At 52.8% G+C, this 25,196-nt stretch overlaps 3 protein-coding genes and 1 pseudogene across 3 annotated transcripts; 1 reads left to right on the top strand and 3 right to left on the bottom strand.

Annotated features, from left to right (window-relative positions):
* The first annotated feature begins 654 nt into the window (after positions 1-654).
* On the top strand, positions 655-3,698 carry LOC123106221 (uncharacterized). The gene is made up of 3 exons (XM_044528449.1): positions 655-2,585; positions 2,678-2,806; positions 2,939-3,698. The coding sequence occupies exon 1, from the start codon at positions 912-914 to the stop codon at positions 2,583-2,585; it is 1,674 nt and encodes a 557-aa protein (XP_044384384.1). The 5' UTR covers positions 655-911; the 3' UTR covers positions 2,678-2,806; positions 2,939-3,698.
* A 14,804-nt stretch (positions 3,699-18,502) lies between these two features.
* Positions 18,503-18,557, bottom strand: LOC123151540 (uncharacterized; annotated as a pseudogene).
* A 1,464-nt stretch (positions 18,558-20,021) lies between these two features.
* On the bottom strand, positions 20,022-23,364 carry LOC123086290 (elongation factor-like GTPase 1). Its single transcript, XM_044508039.1, has one exon. The coding sequence runs from the start codon at positions 23,230-23,232 to the stop codon at positions 20,212-20,214; it is 3,021 nt and encodes a 1,006-aa protein (XP_044363974.1). The 5' UTR covers positions 23,233-23,364; the 3' UTR covers positions 20,022-20,211.
* A 981-nt stretch (positions 23,365-24,345) lies between these two features.
* Positions 24,346-24,855, bottom strand: LOC123086287 (uncharacterized). The gene has a single exon (XM_044508026.1). The coding sequence runs from the start codon at positions 24,853-24,855 to the stop codon at positions 24,346-24,348; it is 510 nt and encodes a 169-aa protein (XP_044363961.1).
* Positions 24,856-25,196: the final 341 nt, after the last annotated feature.

The following is a 25,196-nucleotide window of genomic DNA, read 5'->3' as shown; positions in this document are numbered from 1 at the left end:
TAAAGACGAACAAAGACCGGATCCGAGCGGATCCACCAAAGACAAACACCGATCAAATCTCGCAAGATCCGCCGGAGACACACCTCCACACGCCCTCCAACGATGCTAGACACATCATTGGGACGGGGGCTAGGCGGGAAGAACCTTATTCCATCTTCAAGAAGCCGCCGCCGTCTCGTCTTCTTGAGCAGGACACAAACCCTAAACAAACTTGAAGAAGCACCTAAAAACGGAGCCCTCCCGCCGGCAAAGGCCGGGATCCACCGCGCACCCATGACTCTAAGGCCATAGTAGACGTGGGAGATCGGCGGCACCGCCAACGGGAGGCAGAAACCCTACCCACCTTTTCTTGGAGGAGGGACAAAGAGAGGAGACGCAAAAGCTAATTGGTCGAGATGATAATACAAAAGAAATTCATGCCAAATCATATCCTTGGCCAAAGTATCTCAAATCATCCATGGAAAATACTTTTACAAAACTAATCTTTTTTTTTTCTTTCGAAACTGATCAAATCAAAATTTTCCTAGAGCTGCAATCGTAAAATTCTGCTGCCGTGTGGGACCCACTCATCAGTGAGTGGTCCTTTTTTTTTTATTTCTTTCTTTCCTTTTCTTCTTTTCCCCTTCTCCTCGTCCGTTCACGGCTTCACGCAACCCTCTTCCTCACTTCCCTAAAAAAGAAAAAGACCCTCTTCCTCACCATCGAGCAGAGTCGCCGCCGCCGCCCCTCCCCTTCCCGGCCTTCGCCGCCGCCCCGGCGCCCCACCCTTCCCTCAAGTACCGCCGCGCCCCGGTCGACCCTCCCCTCCTCCTCTCCATTCCCGGCCGGCGCTCGATTCCAGGGCCCTCGATTTTTCCCCATTCCCGAAATCCCCAACCAGACCAAACCCTCCCGCGTCTCTCTCGCCAGCCATGGAGGCGGCGGCGGCCGCCGCCTCGGCTGCAGCGGCGGCTGCCAAGGACGCGGCCTTGGCCGCTTCGGTTGCAGCGGCGGCTGCTGCCAAGGACGCGGCGGCGGCTGCGGTGACTGCAAAGGAGGCGGCTGTGGCGGCTTCGGCTGCGGCTTTAAACGCCAAGGAGGCAGCCGTGAGGGCCTCTGCTGCGGCGTTAGATGCCGAGGAGGCAGCGGCTGTGGCGGCGACTGCAGCCCAGGCGGCGACTGCGGCGGCGGCAGCTATGCGAGCTTCCCAGAAGCGTAGGTTTGCGGATGTGGCGGAGGAGGCAGCGCCTGGGGCTGCGACTGCAGGGCAGGCGGCTGGGGCGATAAATGCCGAGGTGGCAGCGCCTGTGGCGGCGACCCAGAAGAGTAGGTTTGCGGATGCGGAGTTGGATGCCGAGGAGGCAGCGCCTGTGCTGGTGACTGCACGGCAGACGATGGGGGCGATAAATGCCGATGAGGCAGTGCCTGTGGCGGAGACTGCAGGCCAGGCGGCAACCGCTGCGGCGGCAGCTATGCTAATGCAAGCTTCCCAGAAGCGTAGGTTTGTGGATGCGGCGTTGGATGCCAAGGAGGCAGCGCCTGCAGCGGCAACTGCAGGGCAGGCGGTGGGGCCAATAAATGCCGAGGATGCAGCGCCTTTGGCGGTGGCGACGCAAGCTTCCAAGAAGCGTAAGTCTGCGGCTGCGATGGTGACTGCAGTTGAGGCGACGGCGGTGCCATTGCAAGCATCCAACAAATGTAAGTTCCAGATCATCGACGTGGACCAAGATCCACAAGGGAGCACAGACGTCGATGATGCGGGGAGTGTCGATCACATCGGCCGCCTCCCGGACGCCGTACTCTGCAGTATCCTCTCTCTTCTCCCCACCAAGGAAGGTGCCCGCACGCAGGTCATCTCTCGCCGGTGGCGTCCGCTCTGGCGCTCAGCTCCTCTCAACCTCGTTGTGGACGAAGAACTCAACAGCAGCAACAACAGTTTGGTCAACTTGATTTCAAAGAGGGACGACTTGATTTCAAAGATCCTCTCTGTGCATCCTGGCCCCGCACGCCGCTTCTCGCTCTGCCTCTCTAATAGCAACTATCATGGCAAGATGAAAGGCTGGCTTAGTTCCCAAGCCTTGGACAAGCTACGGGAGTTTCAGCTCATCCCCAAGCACTGGTTTGACGTCAGGGATACGTTCTACCTGCTGCCATCGTCCGTCTACCGCTTCGCGCCCACGCTCCGTGTGGCCAAATTTGGCGGCTGCAGTTTCTCCGACTTGATTGTGAAGCTGTCGCTCAAGTTTCCGTGCCTCAAGCAGCTCACCCTGGATAGAGTCGCCATCTCGGAGGACGCTCTCCAGAGCATGCTCTCTGGCTGCTATGCCTTGGAAAGCCTTGAGCTAAAAAAAAATTCTGGCTTTCGTCGCCTCTGCATCAGCTCCCAAACTCTTAAGAGTGTAGGCTTTTGCACTAACTGGTGTACAGAAAGTGTCCCTTTGCAAGAGTTGGTCATCGAGGATGCCCCGTGCCTTGAGAGATTGCTACCACTTGATCCACAGGTTGGCCCAAGGACCATACGGGTAATCTCGGCACCAAAACTAAACATATTGGGCACGCTCTCTAGAGGCATAAAAGAACTTCAGCTTGGAACCACAGTTTTCTAGGTAGCAGCAGCTTCTTCATCCGTTGCTCATTCAGCATTCCTATATGCAGACTGTTGTTCTTATGAATGCACTTGTTTTTTATGCCTTTGCAGAATATGATTGCTGTTGGCTTGACAACCAAAATGCACAGCGTGAGGGTGTTGGTTCTTGACTACCTTAATTTGGATACAGTGGTTAACTTCCTCAAGTCCTTCCCCTGCTTGGAGAGGCTGTATGTCTTTGTGAGTACATTAACATAGTTGCTTGCTTTAGATGTCAAAATCAGAATTTGAGTTGCTGTGTTATCTAGCCAGTTATCGTATTGCTAACCTGTTGGTAACTTCTTTTGTATTATTTGTTCTCTCCATTTCCAGTTCCAGTCAAGGATGAGTTATATTAACCCCCAGGAGTATGACCCACCGGAACCGATTGAATGCCTTGAGCTGCATCTCAAAGAAGTACTGTTGAAGAATTATGATGGCACCATCCCTTTGTGTATTGACTTCGCCAAGTTCTTTGTTTTGAATGCGAAAGTGCTAAAGGAAATGAAAATCACATTGCCTTACCACCGGCAGTACAACTGGTTTGCTAATCAACACCGGCTGCTGCGGACCAAAGATAGGATTTCTCAAGATGCTCGAATTGAACTGAAATGCGGAACTAATGTTTATTTCACAGACAACAGGAACACCCATGATTTGTCAATGACTGATCCTTTTGACGTGCCCTCCAGAGGATGCAAAAAGTGTAGTGGATCCCCATTTTGAAGATTGCCATGTCTTCTGTTCAAAGCCCAACTTTTATGTCGCATGTTTTGTTCTAGCCTGGCGAGTTTCGATTTTCTTGAAGAAAGGATCTACTTCGCTCAGTGATGGAATGTTTTGTGGTCTAGTCAGAATTATACCTGGGCGAGGAGGTGGTGTCTAAGCTCAAGCTTCAAATCCGAACTTGCGGCTTGAAGGGTTTGGCCAGTAGTTTATTTTATGTGCTATTGCTCTTGTTTAGATCTGTAATGCTTAGTTGGTTGTCGTTGTCTGTTTTGTTGTTTGGTCTTGTAATTTAAGCTGCAGACAGCAGCAGCTACTATATTTATCTGCAATATAACTTGCTTTAGTAAAAAAATTATCTGCCTTATAACTTGCTTTAGTAAAATTTGTCCCAAATTTATTCCTTTGCAATTCATGACAGAATGTTTGCAACCTTGTTTCTACTAGTTTCAGTGAATGACACATCTTTGGTTTATAGAAGTGTTTATTTATTGTTTCTGCTTTCAGGTGATAATTTGGTGTCATGAAACCATATAGTGGTCTAGCTTACCTAATTCTTGTGTGTTAATAATCCTTTTCAGTTTGGTAATTTCATCATCATGATTATTATTACCAGCCTGCATACGTCCTTTGTTTTTTGGTGTGATCTGAGACTCCGAGTGTTGTATTCATTTAATGAACACATGCCACTTCTGAAGTCATACAGGCTTGAAAATACACAGGTTGAACCTGATGCCTGTTCCGTTCTTCCGTAAACTTGCTTGGATTTTTTTTTGAGGGCCATGCATCGAATTATTCATTTTCGCCTTCATTCCTATCTATACTGCAGCACTAGTACATATATGCTCTGTGGGAACGTTTTTTTTTTTATTTGAGCATCCTATACTGAGGCAAAGCACATCTTGTGATTTTCTTCTAGTATTAACCAGCAGTACCTGCTTAATGTTTCCATGGTAGGGTCGAGGCACTGAGCAGTGCGAATTCAGAGGCGTAGCGGCCTCGACATAGGGGATCAGCTTACTGGGAGGTGAGAGGTAAGGAACCTGGTCATATGATGCTGTGATGTACACGAAAGCGTGGTACTGCCAGCTTCAGCTATATATTTTGGATATTTATCTTATTATTAAGCTATTGCCAGCTTGTCACGTGCATCAGCGGGAAGCTGTGAAGTGAGATCATCATGCGAGAGACACGAAGGAAGCTGTGATGTTTGACGAGGACACTAGGTTTCTGGACGAAGAAGATGAAGCTGCAACGGTAAGGTAAGCAACTCTAGCTGGCCGTGATGGCGCAACATTGATGAATTGTTTGTCGACCAATCTGGTTCAACCGGCGAATGTGTTGAGATCGGAAATGCAGTTGACAGTGAGATAAGAGTTGATATCTGCTGAGGTTTGTTCCACTCGAATCTGTGCCGATTAATTGAGCGAACCAGAGCTGGATGCGTATGCCTGGTAGTATGATTTTCATTCCGATGATTTGAATTCTCACAGTATACTAGTCGATAATGCATAAATGAGCTATACAGATTAACACATTAACTAAATATTACATCACCTGCAAAGTATTCATTTTTTACATAAGCTGAATAAATTTAATACTCCAGTAATTAAATGCATTACACTCCCATCATCAAGCTTCACTCTGACAGATGAACAACAGAGTCAGCAATTCATCGGGGTTTCTTTTATCGAGGTTGGTTCGCCAGGGTTGTAAGAAGTGCGTTACCATTCAATCCACAGGAGATTCTCAAGTAGGCTGTCAGTCAGCTCTCGAGTGATGATTGCTTCTGACTCCTGTCCTGTTATGACCGGCATATTAGGGGCTTAGCCCAGTGGGTTGTAGCCCAGTTATCTCATTGTTATTAGGGGCTTAGCCCAATTATCTTATCGTTATTAGGATTGTTTGCTTAGGAGCCAAGTAAACATCTCTATATAAGGAGAGAAGATGTATCAATCTAATCAAGCAAAGAAGCAATCATTATTTGCTCGGCTTCCCTTAGGGAGCCAGGAGACCTAACCCTAGCCGCCTCTTGCGCCGCCGCCGCCTCTCCCTCTCGTGCACGACGGCGCCTGGCCGTCGACAACCGCGAGCTTCGCCACGTCCAGCCGTCGATGACCGCGAGCTTCGCCACGTCCAGCCCCCTCCTTCCCCTACAACCTACGTCCTAGACCTGGTAGGGTCTCAGCTCCTACCAATTTGGTATCAGGTAGCTTGGGTCTAATCATGTCTGCTCCACCACCCACCCCGTCGCTGCCCACCGCGCTGCTGTCCACCACCGCCGCCCTCCCCACAGCGCCCCTCTCCACCGCGCCGCTAGCGCTTTCCACCACGCCGATTGACTCCACCGCGGGGGCCTCCACCGGCCAGTCGCCGCCCCTCCCCGCGCCGCAGGCCGCCGTCTACTCCCCGACGGAGATCACCGGCATCCTTAATGACCTTGTCATCGCCGTCAAGGGCATCCACCTCTACCTCGCCGGGCCTTACGGGCAGCCGTCGGCCGCCGCGACCAGTCCGGCCGCGCTGCCCTGGTACGCGGCCCCCACCGCGCCGATCGAGCCTCTACACCACCACTGGCCCGGTCAGCCGCCGCCCCCACTGGCCACAGTGGCTGGCCCCGGCGATCGCCGCGCCCCCGATGCCTCCCGGGTCCGGGCAGCCGTAGCTCCAGCTGCCGGGCCCATCGACGGCCGCTGTTGTGCCTCCCTGGCCACAGTGGCCGGCCCCGGCCCTCGCTGCACCGACCACACCACCCGGGTCCGTGCAGCCGCAGCTGCCGGCCCCGCCACCGCCCAGCACGGGGCTCGGGTCACCCACGCAGACCGGCATCCCGATCCAGCACGTGCGCTTCCCATCGTCGCCGCCCCCCATACTGGCTTGGCTGACCGGATCATCGCCGCCACCCGTCTACACGTCGGCGGGAGAATCGTCAGTGCCCACTCTTCAGTTCGGCGACCCATCTGGCTTCGCGGGGCACTTCTCGGGCCGCGGTCATGCTATCCGGGCGCCCCACTCCTCGCTGCTTCGCACCTCCGAGCCAGTCGGCCACGACGCTCCGACTCAGACACCACCGCGGTTTGCCAAACTAGACTTCGCCACCTATGATGGCACGGAGGACCCCCTCAACTGGCTCAACCAGTGCGAGCAGTTCTTTCGCGGGCAACGCACCCTCGCCTCGGAACGTACCTGGCTCGCCTCCTACCACCTCCGCGGCGCGGCACAGACGTGGTACTACGCCCTCGAGCAGGACGAGGGCAGCATGCCCCCTCGGGAGCCCTTCCGCGAGCTCTGCCTCCTTTGTTTTGGGCCACCGATCCGCGGGAGCCGCCTGGCAGAGCTAGGCCGCCTTCCCTTCACCTCCACGGTTCAGGACTTCGCCGACCGTTTCCAGGCCCTGGCATGCCACTCGTCGGGCGTGACGGCGCAGCAGCGGGCCGACCTCTTCGTCGGTGGACTTTCGGATCACATCCGCGTGGACGTGGAGCTTCGGGGACCCCAGGATCTCCAGATGGCCATGTACTACGCCCGCGCGTTCGAGCGCCGCATGGTGGCCATCTAGCAGGCATCACCGTCCCGGGCCGCCGGGTTGCTACCCTGGCTGGAGGTTCTCGCGCAGGGTCGGCCTGCTCAGGCTTCCGCGACACCCCTTGCTGCAACCGCGGCGCGCCGGTTCCGCCGGCTCACCTTAACCGAGCTACTCAAGCGTCGCCGCCAAGGGTTGTGCTTCAACTGCGACGAGCCCTACACGCCCGGCCACGTCTGCCCGCAACTCTGCTACCTAGAGGCTGCATACTACATTTCGAAGGACGCCGTTGTCGCCGACCTGGCCGCCCCAGCTGTCGCGAAGGTGTTTGACGCTGGTTGATCACCTCGAGGAGTTCAGCAAGCGCTTCCCCACCTTACAGCTCAAGGACGAGCTGTTTGTGCAAGCGGGGAGAAATGTTATGACCGGCATATTAGGGGCTTAGCCCAGTGGGTTGTGGCCCAAGTTATCTTATTGTTATTAGGGGCTTAACCCAATTATCTTATCGTTATTAGGATTGTTTGCTTAGGAGCCAAGTAAACATCTCTATATAAGGAGAGGAGATGTATCAATATAATCAAGCAAAGAAGCAATCATGGTTTGATCGGCTTCCCTTAGGGAGCCAGGAGACCTAACCCTAGCCGCCTCTTGCGCCGCCGCCACCTCTCCCTCTCGTGCACGAAGGCGCCTGGCCGTCGACGACCGCGAGCTTCGCCACGTCCAGCCGTCGATGACCGCGAGCTTCGCCACGTCCAGCCCCCTCCTTCCCCTACAACCTACGTCCTAGACCTGGTAGGGTCTCAGCTCCTACCAATTTGGTATCAGGTAGCTTGGGTCCAATCATGTCTGCTCCACCACCCACCCCGCCGCTGCCCACCGCGCTGCTGTCCACCACCGCCACCCTTCCCACAGCGCCCCTCTCCACCGCGCCGCTAGCGCTTTCCACCACGCCGATCGACTCCACCGCGGGGGCCTCCACCGGCCAGTCGCCGCCCCTCCCCGCGCCGCAGGCCGCCGTCTACTCCCCGGCGGAGATCACCGGCATCCTTAATGACCTCGTCATCGCCGTCCAGGGCATCCACCTCTACCTCGCCGGGCCTTACGTGCAGCCGCCGGCCGCCGCGACCAGTCCGGCCGCGCTGCCCTAGTACGCGGCCCCCACCGCGCCGATCGAGCCTCTACACCACCACTGGCCCGGTCAGCCGCCGCCCCCACTGGCCACAGTGGCCGGCCCCGGCGATCGCCGCGCCCCCGACGCCTCCCGGGTCCGGGCAGCCGTAGCTCCAGCTGCCGGGCCCATCGACGGCCGCTGCTGTGCCTCCCTGGCCACAGTGGCCGGCCCCGACCCTCGCTGCACCGACCACACCACCCGGGTCCGTGCAGCCGCAGTTGCCGGCCCCGCCACCGCCCAGCACGGGGCTCGGGTCACCCACGCAGACCGGCATCCCGATCCAGCACGTGCGCTTCCCATCGTTGCCGCCCCCCATACTGGCTTGGCTGACCGGATCATCGCCGCCACCCGTCTACACGTTGGCGGGAGAACCGTCAGCGCCCACTCTTCAGTTTGGCGACCCATCTGGCTCCGCGGGGCACTTCTCGGGCCGCGGTCATGCTATCCGGGCGCCCCACTCCTCGCTGCTTCGCACCTCCGAGCCAGTCGGCCACGACGCTCCGACTCAGACACCACCGCGGTTTGCCAAACTGGACTTCGCCACCTATGATGGCACGGAGGACCCCCTCAACTGGCTCAACCAGTGCGAGTAGTTCTTTCGCGGGCAACGCACCCTCGCCTCGGAGCGTACCTGGCTCGCCTCCTACCACCTCCGCGGTGCGGCACAGACGTGGTACTACGCCCTCGAGCAGGACGAGGGCAGCATGCCCCCTTGGGAGCCTTTCCGCGAGCTCTGCCTCCTTTGTTTTGGGCCACCGATCCGCGGGAGCCGCCTGGCAGAGCTAGGCCGCCTTCCCTTCACCTCCACGGTTCAGGACTTCGCCGACCGTTTCCAGGCCCTGGCATGCCACTCGTCGGGCGTGACGGCGCAACAGCGGGCCGACCTCTTCGTCGGTGGACTTTCGGATCACATCCGCGTGGACGTGGAGCTTCGGGGACCCCAGGATCTCCAGACGGCCATGTACTACGCCCGCGCGTTCGAGCGCCGCATGGTGGCCATCCAGCAGGCATCACCGTCCCGGGCCGCCGGGCTGCTACCCTGGCCGGAGGTTCTCGCGCAGGGTCGGCCTGCTTAGGCTTCCGCGGCACCCCTTGCTGCAACCGCGGTGCGCCGGTTCCGCCGGCTCACCTTGACCGAGCTACTCAAGCGTCGCCGCCAAGGGTTGTGCTTCAACTGCGACGAGCCCTACACGCCCGGCCACGTCTGCCCGCGACTCTTCTACCTAGAGGCTGCATACTACATTTCGGAGGACGCCGTTGTCGCCGACCTGGCCGCCCCAGCTGTCGCGAAGGTGTTTGACGCTGGTTGATCACCTCGAGGAGTTCAGCAAGCGCTTCCCCACCTTACAGCTCGAGGACGAGCTGTTTGCGCAAGCGGGGAGAAGTGTTATGACCGGCATATTAGGGGCTTAGCCCAGTGGGTTGTGGCCCAAGTTATCTTATTGTTATTAGGGGCTTAGCCCAATTATCTTATCGTTATTAGGATCGTTTTCTTAGGAGTCAAGTAAACCTCTCTATATAAGGAGAGGAGATGTATCAATCTAATCAAGCAAAGAAGCAATCATGGTTTGCTCGGCTTCCCTTAGGGAGCCAAGAGACCTAACCCTAGCCGCCTCTTGCGCCGCCGCCGCCTCTCCCTCTCGCGCACGACGGCGCCTGGCCGCCGGCGACCGCGAGCTTCGCCACGTCCAGCCCCCTCCTTCCCCTACAACCTACGCCCTAGACCCGGTAGGGTCCTAGCTCCTACCATGTCCTGATTTAGCTTTCTCAATAATTCATCTCAGAATGCAACAACAATTTGTGTAGTTCAGCCTGAATGAACAATCGGCGTTGGGGACGAGAGCAAGCAAGTTGCAGGGACGCTACTGCTTTCAGAGGCTACATTGTAAACGACTTCAACACTGGATCTGAGAATGTGGGGGCTCACTTTTGTGTGGGGGGTCAGTCCGCGATCTGACCCTGACATATATAGGGTCCACTTAAAGAACACCGGCCCACCCAGCGGCTTGAACCCGTCGAAACCGGCAACAAAATTCAAAATCGGACCCTCAATTGATTGAGGGAACTTGGTAAAGTTAAGGATGTGTGATTTAACAGCTCTTTGCATGTCTGGGGTGGGCTCGGACCTCTGTAGGTAATGTTGTGAGCTTCCGCAGCCGATATGACTATGTCCTGTGTAGCACGACTCTCTATCTTGACCGCGCAAGTCAACTACTTAATGACGACATCAGACCTGCAAAAAATTTGAACTCAATTGCCGTGTCAATTTGTATCTGGACAGCGTGCATACACGACTTAGCAAATTTTCATAACAGAGAATGTAGTACTTGAATACTTCCTCCGTCCGAAAATACTTGTCATCAAAATGGATAAAAAGGGATGTATCTAGAACTAAAATACATCTAGATACATCCTCTTTTATTCATTTTGACAAGTATTTCCGGACGGAAGGAGTATGACACTGTTAAGCAATACAGAGTGTTGGTTTCTGTAGACCTTATATTTCTAAATTCCTAGACACACGAAAAAGGAAGAACCGGTTGTCACCTGATAAAATGTCAAAAGCCTAATACGTGCATAATATTGTTCTGTATACTACACTTCTCATGGGCACAATACTAAGCGTGATTTTGGGTCACAAGGAAACCTATTTTTCCTTTTGGAGAAACTTTGTTTCAAAAGTACATTTTACTAAATGCAAGTCACATGTGAATCAAACAGCACAGAATGATTTTAGTTGACTTGTTGAGGAAGCCCAAAACTAAAGTTGCAAACTATCATATTGGAAGAATAACCTATTAGAAAATCACTAACAAACATGGATAATTAGTCGAAGTTTCATGTTACATTTTTTGAATTGAGATACATTTGACGTAAATAAAGGTTTTAAATAAAAATTGGTCAATTCTCAGAAGTTTTGGTAAATTAAATCTGGCACGAAAAAATCACAACCGAAGTGGACTCAAATGCTAAACTGTTTCTTATAAAAAATACACTTGGAGAGACATAGCCGCAGATCCTAGGACACAATGAATCAAAAGCTTGCATTTGCTAACACAAAATCCAAGACACAAGAGATGCATCAGCTAAATTAGCAATGTACTGCTGCTTGTTGTGAGGGCGCTGATAGGACAATATTAATTAAATCGGAAGCGAAATCAGCCACTTCATGTTACCTGAATTTGATAGATGAAGGGAGGGTGGACAATGGGGATCAAATATCTAACCAGAATTTCACCTCCATGAACGCATCACTACTGGACTCGCGGTCTATGCCTACGGCCCAGGGCCGTCGGCATAGGTCCTTTGCCGTTGGCATAGATCTATGCCTATGGCTGCCGTCGGCATAGACCCGTCGGCGTAGATCACGTCAGCGTAGTCTTGTCAGACCGTTGACGTAGTATAGCCGTCAGCATAGGGGCCTTTGCTGACGGCTGGGCGTCAGCCGTCGGCATAGTTTAGCCGTCGACAATGTTTTTCGTCTGATGGCAACGGACGGCGCCATCAAAAGCGCTGACGATTCACGGAATGCCACGTGGTAGAGGTACCGTCGGCATAGGTAAAAAAAAATAGCTATGCCGACAGCATAGAGACGACAGGGTTTTGGGAGGCGCCGTGCCGCGGATCGATGACGTGGCACCTATGCCGACGGCTGCCGTCAGCATACCTACGCCGCGGATCGGTGACGTGGCATGCGAAGATATGCCGACGGCCTCCCGTCCTGACCGTCGGCATAGGGTTGACGGCGTTAGCCGCTAGTCACGGGCGGGGTCGCCGGGCCCACAGGTATGCCGACGGCTGATTTATGCTGACGGTTGCTGTCGGCATAGTTCTGTGTAACCCGACGGCCAGGATAGGCCGACGGCCAGGACTGGGCTGTCGGCATAGCTCCAACTAGGCCGATGGCAGCCGTAGGCATAGGTTTGGCGGTCGGGGTAGGACCGTTTTCCGGTAGTGCATGGACAATGAAAGTAGTTCTTGCCACTTCAGGTTAATTTACTGGAGGACCTCTCGAATATCCATTACTTGTTGGTATCCATGTCCTTAATGCACCAAGGTAATCATATCATCGGTTGTTTTCCTGCAAGCAAGATCTCAATTAGCGACTGCATGTTCATATGAAAGAAACACCCTTGTCGATTAAGGGCACCTTCATAAATCAAAATACAGCCGTAAAATTCAACATCAGATATAATTTTGGCATGCTTCAGCTTCCGAGCACAATTCCTTTCATGATAAATGGGACTAAAAATACAACTTGGCATGAAAAGTTTTTTTTAACTGTGGCATGAAAAGTTTTAGCAAGAAGTTCTGGCAGGAGCGCTTGGTGGCTAGCCATGGAAATAAAGTTGAGCATATTTTTCTGCTAATTTTTGTGTCTGTGTGTGTGTGCGCGCTTAACTGCGCAAATTAGTTCTGTATTTACAGATGCAAATATACTGATTCTCCTTTTTAAAAGTTACAATGGGAAAATCTAGAATAAATTCCAAGTTAAGAATAAAAGTAATAATACTGATCAGAACAGTAACCGAAGGAACACCTTAGCAGGTGGAGCATGCCCATAGAAGAGCATGTAACAGTTCATACGAGCCAAGGCCAAGGTCTCCGATGAAGACCGTCTGATCTATGGTTGCCTGCAAGCCATTTTGCAGTTTCACCCACGGAGACTGAACCATGTCGACGCCAGGATTGCATTTGCCTGCCAAACATACATGGTTCAAGATCGATCATGCACATCAAAGCCTTCATAACTTGCTCCAGACCACAATGAAATGCTACTGCTGGAGACACGCAACTCCACATATATGGGCTTGTGATGCCTAAGGGCTAACAGAAAGCACACAAAAGATATAAGAAAAAAATGGAACAATAAGCATTTAGAAACTGTAGGTAACTGACGTGGAGACGCTATGTTCAGAATAAGTCTCTTTAGCATAGTGGTCATATTATTTCCTGGCTATGCTTATTCCTACACTTTGTCACCAAGCAGCAGTGCACAAATTACTACATCATGATTAAGCAAGTTCTACTAACTTCTGATTAACAACTCACACACCTTTCAACCATTTTCCATCAAGTCAAGGTTAAAAAAGCAGAATGCTATGAAACTTTCAGCACTTTTCTACCATAATAACTACGTACATACTATTTAAATAGATTCTTATTAAGACCTACAATGTGAAATAAGAGTTCGGTTCGGAATAAAGATCCCACTACTTATTTTTGGTCCGTCGATCATCATATAATGCTAACTAACCTCTAATGTTTATACTAGAAGAGTCGATCACAGCTTTCCACGCTGATGACTCCACCCATAGTGAATGAAATACTGCCTCTTAAGCATAGTGATTGTTTTATCTTTCTACAGACCTGCTGTGGCAATCCAATCTGTAATTGTAAATCGTAGAAATTAGCAGCACAGGCAATTGGGATACACACGCGTGGCCTGTAGGTAACGGACGTAAAGATGCTATGTTCAGAATAGGCCTCTTAAGCATAGTGATTGTTTTATTTCCTGCTTGTGTGAATCCCTAGAGTTCTTCACCAAGCAGAAGTGCACCGGTTACTACATCATGATTCAGTGAGCTCTGCCAAAATCCAGCTAACGACTCATGTAGGTTGATAAGAAAATTTCACCAGGGCATTGCAAAGAACACGAGTTCAGGATGTGTCTGTTTGCCATATAGGGGATCCTGCGCAGCTTTACACCATTTTCTACCAAGTTAAGGTAAAAGAAACAGAATATTGTGAAACTTTCTAGCCTGACATACCCACATTAAATCATCATTCTGAGATGAGTGCACAGGTCATAGAAGAGCCAAACATGGATGAGCAGGAATCAGGCAATTATTAGAAATCCCTCTCAAAATGCCCACAACGCCCACATGCCCCAAAATAATCATCTCCATCAAAATTTCTCAGCACACTCAAAAGTTTAAAATCACACTAGCCACAGATTTGGTTACATCTCAACTTACCGGGACAGGATCCTGAACAGGGGTACTCCAGTCCTTCGGATCTCTCTTTACAGACTCCTCCCATGTCAAGTTCGGTCTATCCTGACCTCTCTTTGTGGGAAACGTCGTACCCTCGCTATGGGCGACGCCTGCGTGTTTATAGTCAGGGGCGCGACTCCCAGAGATAGCGTACAGATGGTTGAGATTAAAGACTTGGGAGAGAAGAGATGGATATCTAGTTACAAGAGATAACAGAGAATATAAACTAAACATCTCTATCCCTGTCTATCTATCTTCGGTTACAAGGAAGGCCCGGCTAGGCTTGTCACGATACATCTTGTTTAACACCCTCCCTTAATCACAACTTGGTCAAGTTGAGATTACGCTTGAATTCCTCAAGATTCCTTGTAGGCAATGCCTTTGTGAAACCATCTGCAACCTGATCTCGTGAATGCACAAAACGGATTTCCAATTGCTTGTTAGCTACCCTTTCTCTGACAAAGTGAAAGTCTATTTCAATGTGTTTTGTCCTGGCATGAAACATTGGGTTAACAGATAAATAGGTGGCACCAAGGTTATCACACCATAGACATGGGACTTGCGTGTGCTTCACACCAAGCTCTCTCAACATGGACTGAACCCAAATGATCTCTGCTGCGGCATTTGCTAGTGCTTTATACTCAGCTTCTGTACTTGACCTTGACACAGTGGCTTGTTTCTTTGCACACCAGGATATCAGATTTGGCCCAAAGAATATCGCAGAACCACCAGTAGAGCGTCTGTCATCTAGACATCCTGCCCAGTTAGAGTCAGAAAAGGCACTAACAAGAGTGGAGGAGGACTTGCTGAAAGTAAGACCAAGATTCATAGTATTTTTCACACATCTCACTATGCGTTTCGCAGCAGTCCAATGAGTGTTGGTAGGAGCATGAAGGAACTGACAAACTTTGTTAACAGCAAAGGAAATGTTAGGCCTTGTTAATGTCAAGTACTGAAGTGCTCCCACTAAGCTTTTGTATCTGGTACTGTCTTGCTGACTCAAAGGTATCCCTTCGGCAAGTGACAATTTTTTTGTACTAGATAGCGGTGTTGGTGAAGGCTTACATCCTTGCAACCCAACTCTCCTTACCAGATCAGCAACATATTTTTCTTGAGAGAGATGAAGACTGTCTCCATGTTTCTTGACTTCAATCCCCAAGAAGAAGTGTAGGTCTCCCAGATCCTTAAGGGCAAACTCAGCACTCAGGTCCTTTAATAATCCTGACACGGCTTCATCACATGAACTCGTGACAATTATATCATCCACATAAATAAGAACAAATATAGAGGTATTTGACTTATTATAAATAAACAAGGATGTGTCAGACTTTGAAGGAGCAAAACCAAGTGCTTGCAGTTTCTGACTGAGTCGTGAGTACCATGCCCTGGGAGCCTGTTTCAGTCCATATAGAGCTTTGTCAAGCTTGCACACATAGGATGGTTTGGTTTTACTTTCGAACCCAGGAGGTTGTTTCATGTATACTTCCTCTTTCAGAACACCATGAAGGAACGCGTTCTGTACATCTAGCTGTCTAAGGCTCCATCCCCTGAAAACAGCAATAGATAATACAAGACGAATAGTAGCGGCTTTAACAACGGGACTAAACGTGTCCTCGTAGTCAATGCCATATCGCTGTTTAAAGCCCTTCGCAACAAGTCTGGCTTTGTAGCGGTCTATGGTTCCATCAGATCTCCTTTTGATTCTGAAAACCCACTTGCAATCAATTAACTTTTTACCTCGCCGTGGGGGAACAAGATGCCATGTTTTATTTTTCCGGAGTGCCATGTACTCCTCTTCCATGGCCTTCTTCCATCGTGGATCACTGAGTGCCTCATCAACAGTACCAGGTTTACCTGTGGAGCATGCTAAACCAAACTTAACAACTTGTTTATAATTGATAGGCTTAGTTACCCCTTTTTGGAGACGTGTACACGGAGGAATAATGGCTGTAGAAGATCCTGCTGACGCATGTGCAGAAGGCGATCCCGAGGCAGATCCTGCTGGCACGCCTGTGTCACCAGCGGCGAACTGGCGGGATCTTCTGCGGCTCCCGAAATTGCTCTAGAGGACGCCACCGTCGTTGCATGTGGAGTAGAGGATCCCGCGCCGTGTTGCGGGTCCATCAGCGATCCATCATGGCGCAATGATGGCCTGGACCCAGGTGAATCCGCGCCGGATCGCGCGCCACCAGGCCGCACGCCTGGCGACAAGACAGGATCGGCGCTGGGATCCGCATCTGTCCCCCGCCCACTTGGAGGAGGCCTCGGCCGCTGGCGCCGCGCGTAGTGGCGGGGCCCGCTTGCGGCCCAGCGAGTCTCGGTGGCCCGCGTGTCTTCGCTCGATTGGAGCGGGCCGGAGACCGTGTCGGGGCCAATGGAGGGACGCCGCATGCCGCGTGTGGATTCGCTGGCGCCGCGCCTGACGGGCGACGCAGATTCCAATGCGCTGTCGCCGTGCCGTTCCACTGATCTCGAGGAGGATCCGCTGTTGCGCTGTTGTAGTGCCGATCCCGAGGAGGATTTGTCTCCCAGCGCTGGACACATAAAATGTGACACGTTTGGGATGATTTCTTCACCGTTTTCTTCACAATTTTCAGCTGCATCATCACAAAACTCATGCACACGGTTATGAGAATTAGCAAACAGTTGATCATCAGAATTATTTCCCCCGTGATCAAAACCAACGAGACTTGGTGATAAGAGGAGAATTTCTTGGCGAAGAAGTGCACCGGCGTTTGGATGAAGCTTAGAGAATGGAAATTGTGTTTCATTGAAGACAACGTCGCGAGAGATATACACACGACCAGTAGGAATATCAAGGCACTTGACACCTTTATGTTGAGCACTATATCCAATGAAAACGCATTGCTTAGAGCGAAACATAAGCTTGCGGTTGTTGTAGGGGCGAAGGTTGGGCCAACATGCACGCCCAAAAACGCGAAGAGTTGAGTAGTCTGGTTTTGTGTGAAGAAGTCTTTTCATGGGAGTTTCATTGTTTATGACACGACTAGGTAGCATATTGATTATGTGTACTACAGCAAGAAAAGCCTCATCCCAGAATTTGAGAGGCATGGAGGCGCCAGATAAGAGTGCTAGGCCAACTTCAACAATGTGCCTGTGTTTACGCTCAGCAGACCCATTCTGTTGATGGGCATGAGGGCAGGACACATGATGAGATATTCCAAGTTTTGAAAGAAAGAGTTTGTTTTTTCGTATTCGCCTCCCCAGTCAGACTGGAGGGCAATGATTTTGCTATCAAATTTTCATTCAACCAAAGCTTGAAAATTGAGAAAAACTTGGAATACATCGGATCGTTTCTTGAGAAGATAGATCCAAGAGAACTTGATATAGTCATCAATGAAACTCATGTAATATGTATGTCTACCAACAGAAGAGGGTGCAGGCCCCCATACATCAGAAAAGATAAGTTGCAAAGGCTTGGTAGAAATACTAGTGGAAATTGGATACGGTAATTGATGACTTTTAGCCTTTTGGCATGAATCACAAATGGTCAACATCACGCTCACCAACATACGGGAGCTTATTTTTTTTAAGTAATCTCTCAACTAAAGAAAATGATACATGTCCTAATCGATCGTGCCATCGTGTTGAAGACACTTTAGTGGCACTGGAAACTTGTTTATTCAATCTTCTAATCTCCGGAATCAAAGGATAAAGCCCGCGAACGCATCTACCTCGATAGAGCACCTTCTTCATTGCCTGATCCTTGATCAAAAAGAAGAAGGGGTGAAATTCAAGAAAGACATGGTTGTCAATGGCGATGCGATGAACGGAGAGAAGATTCTTAGAAGCGCTAGGTACATGCAAAATTCTTCGGAGATGGATTTTTCTATGGGGGGTTTTAATAACTGAATGACCAATGTGACTAATTTTCATACCTTCTCCACTGGCAGTGTGGATGTGATGTTTGCCACGGTATTTTTCTCGCATGGTCACCTTCTCCAGCTCGCCGGTGATGTGATTGGTGACGCCGCTGTCGACGTACCAGTTGGTGTCGACGCCATAGGAGCCATCAGCAGCTCCGACCACCTTCTCATCTTGGGAGGAGTCATCCTCATCTTCATCAAACCGGTACCAGCAGTCCTTGGCGGAGTGCCCCAGTTTTCCACAAATTTGGCATCTGATTGTGTCGGGGTGGGACCTGCTGTTGGAGGAGGTGCCGTTGCGCCGGCCCCTGTTGTTGGTGAAGGAGGGCCGACCGCCGCCGCCGCGTGCAGCGTTGCTGCCGCTGCTGTTTCCTCCACCGCCGCCCTTGCCCTTGCTGCTTCGGGGAGGACCGCGATGGCGTGAGCCCCCGCCACGGCCGCGGGTGGCGGCGTTTGCACAAGATTTGAAGCCGCCTCCTGTGTCTGCTCCTTGGAAGAGGGCCACCCTTTGATCAAAATTGCTCATCATGGAGAACAACTCATCAAGGGTGACCGGGACGATCCGGGCGTCGAGGGCGGAGACGAGTGGTTGGTACTCCATGTCCAATCCATTAAGGATATAGGAGATCAACTCATCATCCTGCAGGGGCTTGCCTGCTGCAGGAGTTCGTCGGCGAAACCCCGCATGTATGCGAAGTAGGAAGCCACCGACTGCTGTCCTTTCTGTGCGTTCGTGAGTGACGCGCGGATGTTGTTGACGCGAGACAGCGATGTGGACGAGAACATGCCCGCCAATGCTGTCCAGAGTTCGTGTGCGTGGGCGATCGAAGTCACCTGCACAAGCACTTCTTTGGAGAGGTTATTCAAAAGGTAACCAAGCACCTGCTGATCCTCTCGGATCCAAACCGAGTGAATCGGGTTGGGGATGGTCTCCTCCTTGCCATCCTTGTCCTTGCTGACGACGACCTTGGCCGGCTCCGGCATGCTCCCGTCCACATAGCCGAAGAAACCAGCCCCTCGAAGCTGCGGTGTGATCTGGGTACGCCAGAGGATATAGTTGGTTCTGGTAAGGCGTTCGGTGATCTGGCCAGAGAGGGTGGAGTTAGTTGTGCTCGAGGAGGCCATGGCAGGAGGTTCGGTGGTGGGAGGAGGAGATCGCTAGATGGGAAGAGTTAGGCTCTGATACCATGTGGGAAACGTCGTACCCTCGCTATGGGCGACGCCTGCGTGTTTATAGTCAGGGGCGCGACTCCCAGAGATAGCGTACAGATGGATGAGATTACAGACTTGGGAGAGAAGAGATGGATATCTAGTTACAAGAGATAACAGAGAATATAAACTAAACATCTCTATCCCTGTCTATCTATCTTCGGTTACAAGGAAGGCCCGGCTAGGCTTGTCACGATACATCTCGTTTAACATACATTATCAGCAGTTCAGCATGCTTTAGCCGTTCACTATGCGCTGGAGCTTCTGGAGGCCTGCACTTAATATGCCCCGAAACAACCATCTTCACAAAAATTCAAATAGCACATCAAAATTTTAAAGTCACATGAGCTACAGATTTGGTTACGTCTCAGCTTACCAGGACAGGATCTTGAACAGGAGATAACAGTTCCCTTCATATGAGCCAAGGCCAAGGTGTCCAATGAAGACTTGCAGGAGATCCCACATATATGGTTGCCTGCAGGAGATCCCACATATATGTGGCTTGCAATGCCTAGAGGATAACAGGAAGGACACAAAACATACAAGAAAAAGCGGGACAGTGAGCATTTAGACAATGTATAGGTAACTGACGTAACTATGCTATGCTCAAGCCTCTTTACCATAATGGTCATTTTATTTCCTGGCTATGTTTATTCCTACAGTTTTTCACAAAGCAGTAGTGCACAAATTACTACATCATGATCAAGCGAGTTCTACTAACTTTTGGTTTAACAACACACGAGAATACCTTTCTACCATTTTCCATAAAGTTAAGGTTTTAAAAGCCGAATGTTGTGAAACTTCCTAGCCTGACAAACCAACATAATAAACCATTCCTCAGCATGTATTACAAGAGCCAAATCAGCAACTATTGTAAATAACTACCAAAATTGCTCAGCATTTCAAAATTTCAAAAATCACACTAGCTACAGATTGATTTATATCTCAGTTTACCAGGACAAGCTGTGGAACAGAATGTACAGCTTCAAATAAATCCCAAGAACGTATCTACACTTTCTTAGCCCGAGTCTGCTGTTTCGTACCATGCTTGACGAAACAGAATGTACAGTTTCATATAAATCCCAAGAACGTATCTACACTTTTTTAGCCCGAGTCCGCTGTTTCGTGCCATGCTTGACGACTTTATCATCGACATGTAGTCCCTTTCTTCGCCTCACGGAATCGATGAGCTTCTTAGCCAAGTTTGGACCCATGTTTGAACCATCTCCGAATTCCTCAATCTCTTCCTTAGTCTTTGGAACAAAGAAGGGGTCTTGAGGAATAGCTTCCCAGTGACTGAAAGTGAGACGAGCAGTGGCCGCACCTGAGCTTCCGTTCCAAAGCTTTTCAGAGAATTCAGAGCTCTCGGCAACCGGCAAATGCGCGTGCACCATGTACAAGAAGGTTTCTAGTTGCATCTCAGCTTCCTGCACCTTTGCTCGACAATCGCCAAGAACAGAATAGACGCTTCCTAGGCGCTCTATAGGAGTGGTCACTTCACAAAAGTACATGGGTTCGACAAGCCTGGGCTTGCTCTGAAGCACGGCCGCCCGACACGCTTCCCTGACTGCCGCCTTGTGCTGATAAGAGCAGTTGACACTATCTGGGCTGCCAGAGAATATGTAGGGCTCGACGATGAATGCCAGACCCCACATAGGTTCATCACACAAGGGCCCTGCATTTGTGACCTCCTGAAATCCTGAGATGATGATGTTCCTTAGTGCCTCGGGATCAGGGACATCCGTGGATGGCTCACTGTCGTCAATAATGCCATTGCTAATTTCTGCATCATCATCAGACACACTCACAAACCCCAGTTTCTTTGAGACATGACACCTGCCGCGCACCAGAATACCTTCCCTTCCATTTTGGATGGTTGTCAAACCGCTGCTTAATTTCACACCGGGCATGAGGAGGAGATTCGGACCGACCTGGGAAGGACCTAGGGCCCAGATTTTGTGCAAGTATCCCAGCAGTGTCTTCCTATACGACTCGAGCTTAACTTCATCCGCTCGCGGAGAGAGCGCTTCCAGTTCGCTCTCTACAGCACTGAGCATATCTTGCCTGAGCACTGCCATGGAACGTCCATCGTCATCATGAGGACACTGTGAACCTATTGCTCCGTCGCTTCTCGCTGTTTGCCCCTTAATCGTTCGAGAAAGCAATTCCTCATTTTCCTCAAGGACCTTAACCAGAGCATCTGGAAGCCTAACAACTTTGACTCTCACAGCAAATCTCCCATCTGGAGCAATCCTCTCAACGTATCCATGTGTATCCTTCAAGCTATCTATCAAACCAACACCTTCCCCTTGGATGGTCTCCTTGAAGGATACCAAGGGCTCTGAGACATTCAGTTCGACTTTCGCGAACCTCTCCCGCAAATTCTTCACACAATGCTCCAAATGCACCTTCCCAGCTGCAGCAAGGACATGCTCACCCTTTTCTGATATGGAATACTCAACAAGCGGGTCTGCCCGGTTGAGCAGGCTAAGCCCTTCGCGAAACGCGGCCAGATCAGCCACGTTGGCGGGCTCGACCGCGACCTTCAGTATCGGAGAGACCTGGAACGCCATGCTCGCAAAGGGCCAGCAGTTCCTCGTCGATGACAGTGTGGCCGTCTTCATTATATGCTCGCCAAGGCCCTTGATGGCTGCCACATTCCCGGTACCTACGCTGGCCACCGGCCTGAGGCCCTCTCCTAGCATCTCATACAGCTGCTGAACCTCCACCTCCTTCAGATGCTTGCCTGTAGTGTCCCCTTTCACCGGATCATACATCGGTGACAACACAAACACCTTCTGCCCGGCGTGCAAGACACCGCTGAAGACCCGCGCAAATGCCAAGAAGCACTCCTCCGGCTCACCGGCGGCCTCCTGGCTGTGGTTGAGGGTGGGTGGCAGATCCTTGTGTTTCACCACAAACATCTTGGACACGAAGACCACCACAGGGGCGCTTGAGCTGGCGCTGCAGGCCACCACGCACCTCCTCACCTTCTCCGCCTCGGCGATGATGCCGGCATGCTCTGCCGAAACCCATGTCGGCAGCTCCCTCTCGGGCATAAGTGCCAGCGCTCTGAATCTCTGGGCGTCGACGGGGTCTGGCGTGCACTCCACAATCATCGTCATCACGGTCTCTGCGAGCGGCAGCCATGCCCTCATCACGGCTTCCAGCACGGCCTTGGGGCGGTCCTTGCTCTGCAGCTCCCGCTCCGATACCTTCAGATTGAAGGTCTGGACAAGATGATCGCGCAGCCAGCTTGCGCCGTCCACCTTCATACCATGATCATATACCTTCCACAGCCGCTTAAGCACAAATTCCACAAACATGGGCTGCTGCTTCATGCCGTTGGCCAAGGGCATAGCCTTCTTCTTCTCCTTGTCCCAGTAGTAGGCCCCCCATAGCCATCCGACCAGCTTGCTGGCCTGGCCGGGGCGCCCCATGGCCATCACCGCCGCGAAATCTTGGATCCGGAAGCCCCAGCCGTCGCGGGCGCAGCCGAAGACGACATTGCCCTTCTGAGGCACGAAGGTGTCCTCGCCGTCGTCGGCCTGCTGGGCGGGGGCGGGCCCGTCGAGGAGGGAGAAGTAGGAGCCGGAGCGCAGGGTGGAGTACACGGAGTTAGCCCCTGCGACGATGCGGTGGAGGCGCTCGTAGGCCTCCCCGGGATCGAGGCGGAGGTCGGTGATGAGGCGGTCGAGCTTGTTGAGGACGAGGCAGGGGCGGAGGCGCTCGGCGAAGGCCTTGCGCAGCGCGGCGTGCGTCTGGACGCCGAGGCCGTCGACGGCGTCGACGACGATGAGCGCCGAGTCGGCCACCCGCGCGGCGGCGGAGACCTCGGAGCAGAAGTCGGCGTGGCCGGGGGAGTCGATGAGGTGGACGCGGGTGCCGTCGCGGTGACGGAGCAGGACGGAGGCCGACTTCATCGTGATGGCACGCTCCTGCTCCTCCCGCAGGTGGTCCATGAAGCGGGCCTTGCCGGCCATGCTCGGGTTGAGGAGCCCGCCGCCGCCGTACGCCACCAGGTGGTCGGCCAGCGTGGTCTTCCCGTGGTCCACATGCGCCATGATGCAGGTGTTGCGGACCCGGCCAGGGTCGCCGGCCGCCGCCACCACCATTGCTAGCTTGGGTTTGGGAGCTCTCCCGCCGGGCGTGCGCGCGTGAAAGGGGACGAGTAGGTGACCACGGCGCCCGTGCCCTGGTCGCCGCCGTCGTACGGGAGACGAACGCAAAGAGAGGCGGCCGCCCCTCCCGTGGTTGTTGGGCTGAGCCAGGGGCACGCCCGTTTTATTTGGGGAGGAGATAGCTTTTGATCCGGCCTGATTACGAGTCGGGCTGTGATAGTTGAAAAGGTTTTTTTTCCTAAGGCGATCTAGGATTCCAAAGTACAGACGCAAACGCTCATACATACGCATATACACTCACCCTATAAACGCACACACGCACATCTTATCCCTATGAGCACCTTCGAGAGACTAAGCCGGTCTATCATTTTGAGATTTACGAAGTCACCGTAGATGCCTCGTCGTCAACGGAAATATCTCCTCTCACTGAAAGCGCATCGCCGAAAATCCTGAAAAATATATGCGCCTATATACGAGCGTCTACATCTACTTTGTTTAGAAAAAAAAACTAACTTATGACGGCAACGCTAGAGTCTACGTGAAACCTCAATGCCGGCTGGATCTCTTCAGGGCAGAGAGTACACACTTGTCAAGAGGTCTAGGCCGGCTTTGCATGGCAGAGCACACACAATTCTGATTCAGAGAAGTTCAGAGAATAGTGGACACGGGGTTTTTCCAGCGCACGTACGCTTTTCCCTTTACCTCGAGCACGAACTCGATCATGTCGACAAGCTACAAAGAGGAACCAGGGTTTTATACCCGCGAGCACCGGCCTGCACGGCCTTGCCCTGCACCCACTCGCTCACCCACTCCCACACGTCCTCCGCGCTCTGGCCGGGTCCACGCACCGCGCCCGAACGCGACCGCCACGGCCTCCCAGCGCGCCCGACACGGTCTACCCCTCCTGATCGCTCGCTAACAGCCTGGCGTGGCCCCGCGGACACACGCGCTGGCTCGCACACACACACACACACACGCACACCTACGCACACACACACCGCGGACCCGACGCGCCCGACACGTCCGGTGCGCGCCCATACACGCACCAGCCGCGCCGGAGCGACGCCGCGGCTTATTACGCCCAACACTCGCGCCCTAAGCCGCGGCTCAGAGCAGCCCACCGTCCTCGACGTCGCCGTCGACCAGCAGTGCACGCTCCGGCGCCGGCGCCTTCTTCCACTGCGGGCAGTCATGTTTGAAGTGACCCCGCTCGCCGCACTTGTAGCACCTGCCCTTCCTGGGGCTGCCGAAGCCTGACGCCTCGCTACGCGCCCCGTCGTCGTCGTCTCGAGCTCCGCCGTGACGCCGCTCCCGCGCCCTCCATTGCGCCGTTGTGTATAGTAGCTCGCCATCAGCTCGCTCACCGCCTGCCTGATCACGTCGCCGCAGCCGTTCGTCAAACGCCTTCAGCCGCCCCAGCGCGTCCTCGAACAACATCGAGCCGACGTCACAGAACTGCTCGATGCCGGCCACCGCCGCGTACAGACGGTTCGGCACCAAGTCAAGCAACTTCTTGACGAGCGCTGCATCCTCCAGGGTTGAGCCCAACGCCGCGTAGCGCGCCGCCATGCCACCGAGCCTCCCTGCGAACGCGTCCAGAGACTCGGACTCCGCCATGCGTAGGAGCTCGAATTCTCCCCGGAGCGTACCGAGCCACGCCGCGCGCACGCGATCCGCGTCCACAAACCTAGCCTTCAAGCTCTCCCATATCTCCGCCGCTGTCCTCTTCGCAGCTACCTGCAACAGAAGGTCGTCGGCGAGCGCTCTGAGCAGATAGGCCCTCGCCGGCTTGTCCTTCTTGGCGATCACCGCCGACGCCGCGTCCTCCGGCGGCACCACTGCTTCCCACAGCCCTACGGCATCGAGGTCCGCCTCCACCTTGATGGCCCAGGTGGTGTAGTTGTCGCCCGTGAGCACGGGCGCTGGGTGCGACACCGCACCACCCGATCCGCCGGCGT

Source organism: Triticum aestivum, chromosome 1B, assembly GCF_018294505.1.
Source record: "Triticum aestivum cultivar Chinese Spring chromosome 1B, IWGSC CS RefSeq v2.1, whole genome shotgun sequence".
NCBI lineage: Eukaryota > Viridiplantae > Streptophyta > Magnoliopsida > Poales > Poaceae > Triticum > Triticum aestivum.
The sequence above is the reverse complement of the archived record's forward strand: the minus strand, read 5'-3'. Positions and strand labels throughout refer to the sequence as shown.

Coding starts and splice junctions, on each gene's coding strand:
- LOC123086290 (XM_044508039.1), bottom strand. CDS start 23,232: ATGGTGGTGGCGGCGGCCGGCGACCCTGGCCGGGTCCGCAACACCTGC.
- LOC123106221 (XM_044528449.1), top strand. CDS start 912: ATGGAGGCGGCGGCGGCCGCCGCCTCGGCTGCAGCGGCGGCTGCCAAG.
- LOC123086287 (XM_044508026.1), bottom strand. CDS start 24,855: ATGGCGGAGTCCGAGTCTCTGGACGCGTTCGCAGGGAGGCTCGGTGGC.